Source organism: Choloepus didactylus, chromosome 2, assembly GCF_015220235.1.
Source record: "Choloepus didactylus isolate mChoDid1 chromosome 2, mChoDid1.pri, whole genome shotgun sequence".
NCBI lineage: Eukaryota > Metazoa > Chordata > Mammalia > Pilosa > Megalonychidae > Choloepus > Choloepus didactylus.
This window is the reverse complement of record NC_051308.1, coordinates 83923527-83935706: the sequence shown is the minus strand read 5'-3', so window position 1 is coordinate 83935706 and position 12180 is coordinate 83923527. Positions and strand designations below refer to the sequence as shown.

General features: G+C 38.3%; 1 protein-coding gene across 4 annotated transcripts in view; it reads left to right on the top strand.

Annotated features, from left to right (window-relative positions):
- The window catches only part of TDRD5 (tudor domain containing 5), a 122524-nt gene that overhangs the window by 43985 nt on the left and 66359 nt on the right, over positions 1–12180 (top strand). For 3 of the 4 annotated variants that reach the window (XM_037812807.1, XM_037812803.1, XM_037812799.1), the window contains one exon: positions 8708–8861. In XM_037812807.1, coding sequence (XP_037668735.1) covers positions 8708–8861 — 154 coding nt within the window. Of the gene's footprint in view, positions 1–7793; positions 7858–8707; positions 8862–12180 lie in introns of those variants that run through there. The other variant, XM_037812814.1, reaches the window with a different exon arrangement.

Genomic DNA, 12180 nt, shown 5'->3' with positions numbered 1-12180 from the left:
AAAATATGCAGAAATATTTTAACTTTTTATTATATTGGTAGTGATAATTTTGTTATTCTGAGACTGTTGTGTTATATGGTATAAACAAATGAGTAAGTATGGGATATTCTAACTGATTTGTATGTACAGGGTTATTCTAGTTATAGAAAATGAGGCTGGAACATCTAGTCTTTACAGACCAGCAAGGAAGTTGTCAAATGCTACTAGGTTCACCTTAGAAGGATGTTGGCATCCACTTGAGTTATAATTATTTGAAACCCAACAATTATGTTTACTTCCATGAGTTCACATGATATTTTAAAAATCTATTTGGCCAACATGGAGGATAATACAGAACACATAGAGAATGTGTTCATTTGCTTGAAAACTGGTAAATAAAACAGAGAGTCAAGCATTTTTCTTGGCCATCCTAAGTGAACTTCATGACTGGGTAACCAAATAGCAGATGAAGGGAAGACTATCTCTATAAAAGTCTTCTAACTAATAAAAAGAATTAATAGAATGCTACTGTTTTTAAAAACCCAGTAAAATAGTGTATCTAGACATTGACCAGTAATGCCTTCTAACAACAAGAAAAACACTGCATCACCTACAGTCTTGTCAATCAAATCAAACAGTGTGATCAAGCCTCTGGATCCAGCTGCACCTTTCAAGAAATGAAAAAAATGTTTACACTGTGAGTGTACCAACTGCCAAATCAAGACTAGGGGAAACTATATGCCAAAGGGCTAAGGTTCTTCAACAGATACACTAAGAAAGGATGAAGGAGGAGTAAATCAATAGACTAAAAAAGACCTAGATCATTAAATTTTTTCTGAATGGTTAAGATTAAATTCTAGTGACTAGGTGTTCTAGAAATGCATCAGCTTTTATAAAGGGGGTTTATTTGGTTACAAAGTTACAGTCTTAAGGCCATAAAGTGTCCAAGGTAACACATCAACAATCGGGTACTTTCATTGGAGGGTAGCCAATGGCGGCGTCTGGAAAACCTCTGTTAGCTGGGAAGGCACGTGGCTGGTGTCTGCTCCAGAGTTCTGGTTTCAAAAAGGCTTTCTCCCAGGATGTTCTTCTCTAGGCCACAGCTCCTGCTCAAAAAAAAAAAAAGCTCAGTTGCTCTTGGGGCATTTGTCCTCTCTTAGCTTCTCCAGAAGCAAAATCTGCTTTCAAGGCCGTCTTCAAACTGTCTCTCATCTGCAGCTCTTCTCTCAGCACCTGTGCATTCTTCAAAGTGTCCCTCTTGGCTGTTAAAGAACATGAGTATTATATTCTGTGTTCAACATAGTTACCTTGAAGAATAGAGCAAAGGAAAAGTATCCCAGAAAAGTACAAGGAGGAGTTCCACTTTATTAAATCTTATAATCTGGAGAAAATACAGAAAACTGCTTACATTAGTTAAATTCTAGGTGGTGCATACATTAGTGTTCATTTTATTATTTTCTTTAACCCTGTATCCTTTTGAAATAGTTTATAATAAGATTTAGTTAGAAAGAAGGATTACATTTATTTCAGAAGTAAGTTCGTAAAGAAGTCAGTTAGACAATTGTGAAACCCATCTTGGAGCAAATAATTGACTGTTCTACCCCTGCTCTGAATTAGTTCAAAGAAGGGTAAATAGCCTAACAAAGCAGGGGGAAATAGCTTATTGAAGAACTTCTCTTAACATTTCTGCTATTCTGGAACACAGCATGATTTTTTCCTTTACTTGAACCTCCTTCAAAGAGCTGATACAAAATGAGTAATTATCAAGATGGAAGCAGCACAAGATTCATACAACTACTGTAAGAAAGAAATATGAGAAAAACAAGACAAATGGCAGATGAAGAATGTTCTCCTTAAAAAAAAAAAAAAAAGAGTAAAAGAGAGCCATTTAACATGGACATCTTGATATCCTAGTAGAAAAGAGCCAAATAAGGGAACAGAAAAATATTTATTTCTGTACAGTTTTATGGAATTTATAAAAGACTTGAATCTACAGGTCAAAAGGAAAATAATAGAGTGATCTACACTGAAACATAGCCTATTAAAATTACTAGTTTAAAGGAAGAATCTTTTGGGTATCCAAGCAAAAATCCAGTCACCTGGGTGGGGTGAAAATCAGGTATCTCCACAACAATATTCAGCTATCAAAAAGGGTACAGCAGACAGAAGAAGATGGCGGCATAGAGAGGAGTGGAAGCTAGTTTGTCCCCTAGAACAACTAATAAACAACTAGGAACAACTAGTAAGTAATGTGGAATAACTGCAGAGGGACAAACATGGTTGTCCACTCATCATGCATCAACCTGAATTGGGAGGAACGCCCTAGATAGAAGCATAAAATCTGTAAGTAAAAACTGAGGGTCCAAGCCAGGAACCCCTTCCCCCATGGTCCAAACTGCAAAGCTTCATGGTGCTAGAGAGCAGCACTCTCTGAGCAAGTGAATATAGCTCAGCTGAGCTCCAACTGGGGTTTTAATTAACAAACGTTGACTGTTCAATATATGCTATGAATCCCTAACAAGCAGACAGAGGCTTTGGGTGAAGACTGACCTTGGAGAGCTGGAGGGTGGCCAAGTACTGGCCTGAAGGGGGCTTTCTGTCCCTTTTTTGGCCCACTGGAAAAAGCCTCAGCTGTTTCCAGTTCCCAGAGCTCCGACCAGACAAGGGTAGAGATAGCACAGGCAGAGAGTCTATACAAATGTAAATGAACTCACCCTATGGGGTTTATTTTTCCTAAGAAGAAGAAGATGGTGCCAAGCTCTACTACCTGCTTCCATTCAGAACCAGACCCCAGAGCCTGGGGGAAAACAGCCATAGGCCCCACCTCCTTACACCAGTCTGGAGTTACAGGCTGACAGGTGCTACCTGCTGAGCAGAAAAGCACAGTGACTTGAGGCTTCACATGGTGTACCAATCTTCTAAGACAAACCCTCAAGGAGACTTGATACTATTGCTCCTGCTGAGACCTGAGCCCATTCTGGTCTGGAAAAACCTGATTGGAGTAACCAAGGAAATCAGATGCCTAGACAACAGAAAACTACAACCTACACTAAGAAAAACGAAGTTGTGGCCCAGTCAAAGGAACAAACTTACACTTCAACTGAGATACAGATATTTAAACCACTAATAGTAAATCAATTCAAAAAGTTCAGGGAACATATAGCAAAAAAGATGAAGCGTATAAGGAAAACACTGGGCTTACAAAAGGAAGAAATAGAAGGTTCAAAAAACCAACTGGCAGAATCTATGGAAATGAAAGGCACAACACAAGAGATGAACAACACAATGGAAACATACAACAGCATATCTCAAGAGACAGAAGAAAACACTCAGGAACTGGAAAACAAAGCACCTGAAACCCTACACACAAAAGAACAGATAGAGAAAAAAATGGAAAAATATGAGCAACATCTCAGGGAGCTTAAGGACAAAATGAAAAGCAAGGATGTATGTGTCATTGGTGTCCCAGAAGGAGAAGAGAAGGAAAAGGGGGAAGAAGCAATAATAGAGGAAATAATCAATGAACATTTCCCATCTCTTACGAAAGAACTAAAATTATGAATCCAAGAAGTGCAGCGTATCCCAAACAGAATAGATCTGAATAGGCCTGTGCCAAGACACTTAATAATTAGATTATCAAATGTCAAAGACAAAAAGAGAATCCTGAAAGCAGCAAGAGAAAAGCAATCCATTAGATGAAGAAAGGAGACCCTCATGTTCCACAGCAGAGCAGTTTAAAGATGCTTCATTCTTCATGGAGAGTCCCAGACACAGTAGAAGAATCAGAGTCAATCACGTCTTCTGCTGGGGTTGTATTATAAAGAGCATGGAAGTGCTGTGCACAAAACCACTCTTAAACCAGCCATGCTAGGGTGTTTGTTTCATTCTGGAGGAGAATGTGACTTGAGTCTGGGGAACATGTCTGACCCTCTATGAAAACCAAAACTTACCTCCAAACATACGAATCACGGTCGGGACAGTGATTCCTCAGCAGGCTGAGGAGCTGAGGGCGCCGAGGGAACCTCCGATTTCCAGCTTCCGTCTGGGTCCACTGGCACAAAGTCAAATGGAGAGGAACGGACAATATCTGCAGTGCGAGGGACTGTGTTCTGTCTCATAATCCTTCTCTTTCTAAAGCTGAGCTTAAGTTAAATTAGCATTCAGTTAAACAGGTCTATGGTGTGGTTCTCCGGGTGTTGGAAGAAAAGGCTGAAATTTGAAAAGAATAGAGAAGTTATGTTTTGGAGAGCCAACTAGCCTGGCCATGATGTGTTAGAACTAACAGAAAATGGACCCAGAAAGGCTTGGGATCCACCTCACCAGCTTCACTTCTGGACTTGAGATTCTTAACCTTTTTACATAGCAAAAAAAAAAATTTTTGTAAACTGGCCGTGAGTTAAACATCTATTCCAGTTCATACTCAGTCTAACCAGATTAAATAAATAAATACTCTGCCAAATCAAAAAAAAAAAAAAGCAATCCATCACATACAAAGGAAGCTTGATAAGACCATTTGTGTATTTCTCAATAGAAACCATGGAGGCAGGAAGGAAGTGGCATGATATATTTAAGATACTGAAAGAAAAACCACCAACCAAGAATCCTATATCCAGCAAAACTGTCCTTCAAATATGAGGGAGAGCTTAAAATACTCTCTGACAAACAGACAAAGACAGAGTTTGTGAACAAGATACTTGCTCTACAGGAAACACTGAAGGAAGCACTGCAGACAGAAAGGAGAAGACAGGAGTGAGAGATTTGGAAAATAATTTTGGGAGATAGTATCACAGCAATGTAAGTACACTGAACAAAGATGACTGAGAATATGGTTGAAAGAGGAAGGTTGGGACCATGCGGGACACCAGAACAAAAGACAGAGGGTAAAGACTGGGACTGTGTAACTCAGGGAAACTTAGGGTGTTCAACAATTGTAATAAAAGGTACAAATACGTTTTTATATGAGGTAGAACAAATGAATGTCAACATTGCAAGGTGTTAAAAATAGTATAGGATTGGGGGAAAATACAATCAATGCAAACTAGAGACTATAATTAACAGAAACATTGTATTATATGCTTCCTTTGATATAACAAAGGCAATATATACCAAAGCTGAATGCATATGGGGGGTGGGGCATAGGGGAAGGGTCTGGGACTCCTGGCATTGGTAATGTTGTCTGACTCTTTATTCTACTTAGGTTAATGCTGTCTTTCCTTTTGTTGCTTTCTAGCTGTCATGTTTTTTTTTTTTCCTTTTTCTTTTTTCTTTTTCTTTTGTCTCTCTACTTTCTTTGACTCTTCCTCCTCCTTTGTGGAAGAAATGGAGATGTCCTTATATAGATAGTGGCAGTGGTGCTGAATACATAAATACGTGACTAAACAGGGAATCAACAATTGTTTACTTAGGACAGAAAGTATGGTGTGTGAACAAAACCATCTTTTAAAAAAATAGGTTGATGAAGTAACCTTGAGGGCCCTATATTGAGTGAAATAAGACAGACACATAAGGACTACTATTGCAGGGTCTCACTGATATGAACTAAATATAATATGTAAACCCATAGACATGAAATATAAGTTACCAGGATATAGAATGAGGCTAAAGAATGGGGAGCAGTTGCTTATTATGAACAGAATGTTCAACTAGGGTGAACTTAAATGTTTGAAAGTGGACAGAGGTGATGGTAGCACATTGTGAGAATAACTAACAGTGCTGAATGGTGTGTGAATGTGGTAGAAAGGGTAAGCTCAGAGACACATACATCACCAGAAGAAAAGTTGGAGGTTAAAAGATGGGAATATATAAAACAGTGAATCTTATAGTAGACAATGTCAGTGATTAACTGTACAAATATTAGAAATCCCTCTCATGAACTAGAACAAATGTATGACACTATAACTAGAAGTTAATAATAGAGGGGCATATACGGAAAAACTATATATCTATTGCAAACTATATACTACAGTTAGTAGTATTTTAACATTCTTTCATCAACAGTAACAAATGTACTATACCAATACTATGAATCAATAATGGAGGAGGGGTGGTTAGGTATGGGAGGATTGGAGTTTCCTTTTTTTGTCTTTATTTCTTTTCTGGAGTAATGAAAATGTTGTAAAAGTGGAAAAAAAGTCCATTTTTGTGATGGAAACACAGCTGTATTATGTTACCATGGCAATTGATTGTACACTTTTGATCTTTGGATAATTGTATGGTATGTGAACAATTTCAATAAAAACTAAAAAAAATTTTGAAAAAAGCTGGAGGAGGAACAATTCTAGAATAGAACAAAAAGCCAAAGAGATGGGCAATAAGCTAGAAAAGATATTTAGAAATTAGAAGATTGATCCAGGAAGTCCAATATGAAACCAATAGGAGTTTTTGAAAAAGAAGACAATGGAGAAGAAGTTATTATAAAGGGAAGAATAAAAGGAAGGGGAGAGGAAAGGAATGAGAAAGGGGAGGAGGGAAGGAAGAGGGGAGGGGAAGATCAAAGGAAGAGAGGAAAGGAGAGAAGGGAAGGGGGAGGGAGGGAAGGAAGGAGCATTTTCATGTACTTGTATTAAAAGAGCTCTTTTAGATTTATTTAGATGTAAATTTGATCATTTAGTATTCTTGTACATTTTTGAAGGAGAAACCGTAAGAAAAATAAATTGGTTAGAAATTGCTAAAAAAAGCGGGGGGGGGAGGGTAGAGCAAGGCCTATAAAATCTGCAAGGAAAGAAAGTGTTATGTGAGAATATTTTCCAAGCCAAACTGCTGTTTGAATATACAGGCACCAAACACTTTCTAAAAGTTTTTTTGTTTTTTATTGCAATTTTATTGAGATATATTCACATGCCATACAATGGAATGCATAGACTTTTTTAACAATAAAAATGTCAAGTTTGTTTCTCTTTATGGAAAATTGTCCCAGGGATAGGCAGTCCAGGGCTAGTGCACCATACATTTTTGAACATGCAAGAACCCAGGAAATACTGATTCCATGAGCTTTTCTTGCAGCAACACGTACAGCCAACCAAGAGGTAGATGGAGAAATTTGTGACAAAAGAGCAAATAATAAATATTGAATCAGTTTGACTGTGAGAAAAAGACTAAATGTGGTGATTATGTTCAAAGAACCAGAGATACATGTGCAAACCCTGACTATCTGGATGTATAAATAATAGAAGTTAGGAGGAGGAAGAGAAAGATAGTAAAGGTCTACTGATTTCCTTCACTGTTTTTTGAATGTCCAGTGGGAGGTTTCAAAAGCTAATCATTTACATAGGATACACATACACACACACATTTGAAGGTATAAATCTGAACTCTAAGAAAAAATTATCACTAAAATTAGGTTGTAATTTTTGGAAAGTTGCACAAGCAGTTGGTAATTATGGTTACTTTTAGGGAGGTGGCTGATGGGAGGGAGGGTGGGCTGTCTGGAGACAGTTTTTGCTGTGTACCTTTTTTAACCTTTTGAAGACCATTTACCTATTCAAAATATTAGTAACTTAAAATCTTAAAAACTCCTCCCCAGTCTAGACTTATGTTCAATTCAATTGCATATTCATGGGACTAAGCACTTTCAGAGAAGGCAGAGAAACCGCTAAAGACTAATGGCCACAAAAGTGAAAGAGGACTTAATACGTAATTTACACGGAAGTAAATAGAGGTACCAACTCTTATTCACCTGACTTCCACCAATTCCTTCTCTCTTGGGATGTCCACGACTGGCTGGCTATAGATGTGCCATTAATGACCCATTCGTGCCATACTTGACTAATGCTGGGTCCCCTTTTTATAAGTGTTGCATGGGAGACGTCAAAAGGAGTTGAGGTGGTCTCAGAGCATCACCGGAACAAGGCACGCACTGCAGTCACCCTCTGTCAGGAGGTCAGTACGTTTATAGTGTTTGCCTTTTCTGTTCCTGTCTTCCCCAAGGCGATTAAGTCAGAAGCAAGGCTTTATTTCTTATTAAAACCTAAACAGAGGAATGGAGTCACAGTCATAGTTAGCACAACTGCTTTATCTTGACTAGGGGGACAAGTTTAATGGGTACAAATTAGAACGTTTTAATGGCGAGGTCTTATTAATAAGGGCACACTTAAAATTTACCATACCGTTCAAACCATTTTAAACCAAAACACACAGTATAGTATATATACATATTCTATCCTATCTATATTAGGTATGACATCTCTTCTTTTTCCAGGCAAGAAAATCATAACACACTGTAGGGAATATAGTGACAGACACCTGCCTATTTATCCCAACTTCTGGGGTGAAATAATAAACAGAACTTTAAGGAAATATTTGTAAATGTTAATAACTTACTATATGTTGGAAATACTAGTCAGTTCTCTCCCTCTGAACAGAGAAATATCAATAGTGTTATTAAGATTTTTATATTTTATATGTTCATACCTTTTTTCCTAGACTGTAAAAAGACACTGTTAAAAATGAGAGGTGAAAAGGTCCCATAATTTTCATTTCAGTTTATTTTACCACATGCTCTAAAAGGAACTTGAAGTTGGCTTGCCAATTTTATGATGAGATTATAGGTCTGTTGGTTTGTATTAAATGCATCAAAGCAAGCCTTTTCTATAATACTGAGTTCAGTGACCTTTAAAAATTAAGTTTGGGTAAGTACAAATTAAAACATTGTCCAAGGGCATCTGCATAGTAACATTTGTTAAACAACATTGTGGTTTCACGTTATTTCTATTTTTGTGTGTGTTGACAGGCAATTTTTAAAGAGCAACTTTCACCAAAAGAAATGGGCTTCTTAAATGTGACAGAACTTGTTGGAGCCCTTAGTGACATTCTCTATGTTGAGTTCAAGGAAGGAGAACAAGACTTAATAGTGTTTGATGCTGATATGAAGCCTCTCCCACCTGGTGAGTTGAACCACAATATGGTACAAACCTGATTTTTACTATGTCTTTGTAAGGATAGGGAAAAATAAAGCATAGATTGATAGTTGTAATCACATCAACCAAAAGCTCACACAGCCATGAAAATGTTTTTTGTTTTTGTTTTTGTTTTTTTAATTTTATTTTGAAATAAATTCAAACTTACAGGAACAGTTGCAAAAACAATACAAACCCCATACCCAGAACTCCAGCATACCCTGACCCACCTCCCCCAATACTCTGATCCACCAACTTTAACATCCTGTCACACCACCATTTCTTTTTTTCCCTCCCTTCCTCCTTCCCTATCATCCATCATCTATTGCTCTGTCTTCTGAACATATGAGAGGACGCTGCACACATCCTTGAACAAACAGTATAATTCACATATACATTTCCCATGAATAAGAACATTCTTTTATGCAATCCCATTAAGCACAGCTAAGAAGTTCAAGGAATTCAACATTGATACAAAGCTTACATTCTATATTTCTTTTTTTTTTTTTTCTTTTGTGCCAACTGTGTCCCTTTGAGCCTCTTCTCCTCCATCCTCAGATCCCATCCAGGATCATCCTTAGCATTTAATTGTCATTATCTATTTAGACTGTCTTTTTTTTTTCAATTGTGGAAACATACATACAGCCTAAATCTTCCCATTCCAACCCCTCCCTAGCATTCCATTAGTCGGATTAATCACATTTAGAATGTTGCAATGCCATCCATTACTAGAAATTTCCTTTCACCCCAAACAGAAACCCTACACTCATTTCTTAATGCCCCATGGCCCCTTCTCCCACTTCTCGTAACCCATACTCTACTTTTCATCTCTATGGCCATATTCTCTGATACTTTCTTTGTGTTTACTGTGGGGCTTAAATTTAACCTCTTAAATCTATAACAATCTTGTTTTTCTTTGATACCAACTTAACTTCAATAGGACACATAAACTATGTTCATATACTCCTCCATTCTCCCACCTTTATGTAGTTCTTGTCAAAAATTACATATTTTACATTGAGTCCAAAACCACCGATTTATCGTTACAGTTTATGTATTTTAGATCCTGTAGGAAGTAAATAGTGGAGTTGCTAATCAAAAATACAGTAGTATTGGTATTTATATTTACCATGTGATCTGTACTGGAAATCTTTATTTCTTCATGTGGTTTCAGTCAATTGTTTAGTGTCCCTTCCTTTTAGCCTGCACGATTCCCTTTAGCGTTTCTTATAGGACTGATCTACTGGAGATGAAGTCCCTCAGCTGTTGATTGTCTGGGAATGTTTTCATCTCCACCTCATTTTTACTCTCCAGGTGTTTGTGAATTTTCTAAGTCTCTGATGGTTACTGACTCCTATTTGTATTCCATTGTGGTCAGAGAATATGCTTTGAATAAATTCAATTTTTTTTAAATTTATTGAGGCTTGTTTTATGTCCCAGCATATGGTCTATTCTGGAGAAAGATCCATGATCACTAGAGAAGAATGTGTGTCCTGGTGATTTGGGATGTAAGGTTCTATATATGTTTGTTAAATTTCTCTATATCTCTCTCTCCTTTCTTTGCTTCTCTGTTGGTAGGGCTCCCTTTAGTATCTGAAGTACAGGTCTTTTATTAGCAAAATCTCTCAGCATTTGTTTGTCTGTGAAAAATTTAAGCTCTGCCTCAAATTTGAAGGAGAGTTTTGCTGGATAAAGTATTCTTGGTTGGAAATTTTTCTCTCTCAGAATTTTAAATATGTCATGCCACTGCCTTCTCTCCTCCATGGTGGCCACTGAGTAGTCACTACTTAGTCTTATGTTGTTTCCTTTGTATGTGGTGAATTGCTTTTCTCTTGCTGCTTTCAGAACTTGCTCTTTCTCTTCAGTATTTGACAGTGTGATCAGAATATGTTTCGGAGTGGGTTTATTTGGATTTATTCTGTTTGGAGTTTGCTGGGCATTTATGCTTTGTGTATTTATATTGTGTAGAAGGTTTGGGAAGTTTTCCCCAACAATTTCTTTGAATACTCTTTCTAGACCTTTACCCTTCTCTTCCCCTTCTGGGACACCAGTAAGTCTTAAATTTAGGCATTTTGTTTTAGCTCTCATATCCCTGAGATCCATTTTGATTTTTTCTATTTTTCCCCCATTCTTTCTTTTGTTATTTCATTTTCCGTTCTGTGGTCCTCGAGGACACTGAATCGTTGTTCAGCTTCCTCTAGTCTTGTACTGTAAGTATCCAGAATCTTTTTAATTTGGCCAACAGTTTCTTTTATTTCCATAAGATCTTCTATTTTTTTATTTACTCTTGCAAGTTCTTCTTTATGCTCTTCTAGGGTCTTTATGTCCTTTATATCCTGTGCCATGCTCTCATTGTTTGTCTTTAGTTCTTTGATTAATTGCTCCAAGTACTGTGTCTCTTCTGATGTTTTGATTTGGGTGTTTGGGTTTGGGTTCTCCATATTGTCTGGTTTTATCATATGCTTTAAAATTTTCTGTTGTTTTTGGCCTCTTGGCATTTGCTTTACTTGATAGGGTTCTTTCAGGATATGAAAAATACCAGTCTCTAATTTGTCAGATCTACAGCTTGGTGGTGTACACTTTCTCTAACCAGCAGAGAGCGTCCGCAAGTCACCTATTCCCCTCAAGTCAGTTCTCCCGAACTTTGTCCTTGTGGTGTGTGGGGATCTGATTCTTGTGGGGTTCAGTTGGTGCACTAAGTTCTGGGACAATTAGCTGTGGGTGCACTAAAGGCCACTGTCCACGGCCGATATTGTGGCATGTGCGTGGTGCTGCTGCAAACACTCCCCATCACACTGGGACCCTTGGTGTGGCTCTGGGCTATGGCTCCGGCCCTGGGCAGGAGCATCCCCAGCCCACCGGGGAGATGGCTGCAAGGGGCTCGGTTTCTTTCTCCTTTTGGCTCCCCTCTGCTCCTTCGGCCCCGAGACAATCAGCAGCGGGTGTGGGAAGGGCTATCCTCCACGCCAGACACCAAGGCATTAGCACAGCCCGCTCCTGCCACGGTTCACTGCGCGGTTCTCGCTGCCGTATCCGCAGCCGCTCCTGGGGTTGTTTTTTTTTTCTAAGAAAGAACTAGTTCGTCTCCAAATGCGAACCCACTGTTTCCCCACACCGCAGCATGGCCACAGGACTTTCAGCCAGCTCACTCACTCATTTCAGAATACAGACTCCCGGTTTCACCAAATGCATGTTCCCTGTGGATTTAGCAGATCTTGTCTGGCTGGTGCATCGCTGGAACTGGTGTTCTGGGTCACTTTCTGACTTTTATCTAGTATTTTTCATGGAGGTGTTTTTTTGCCCTGTC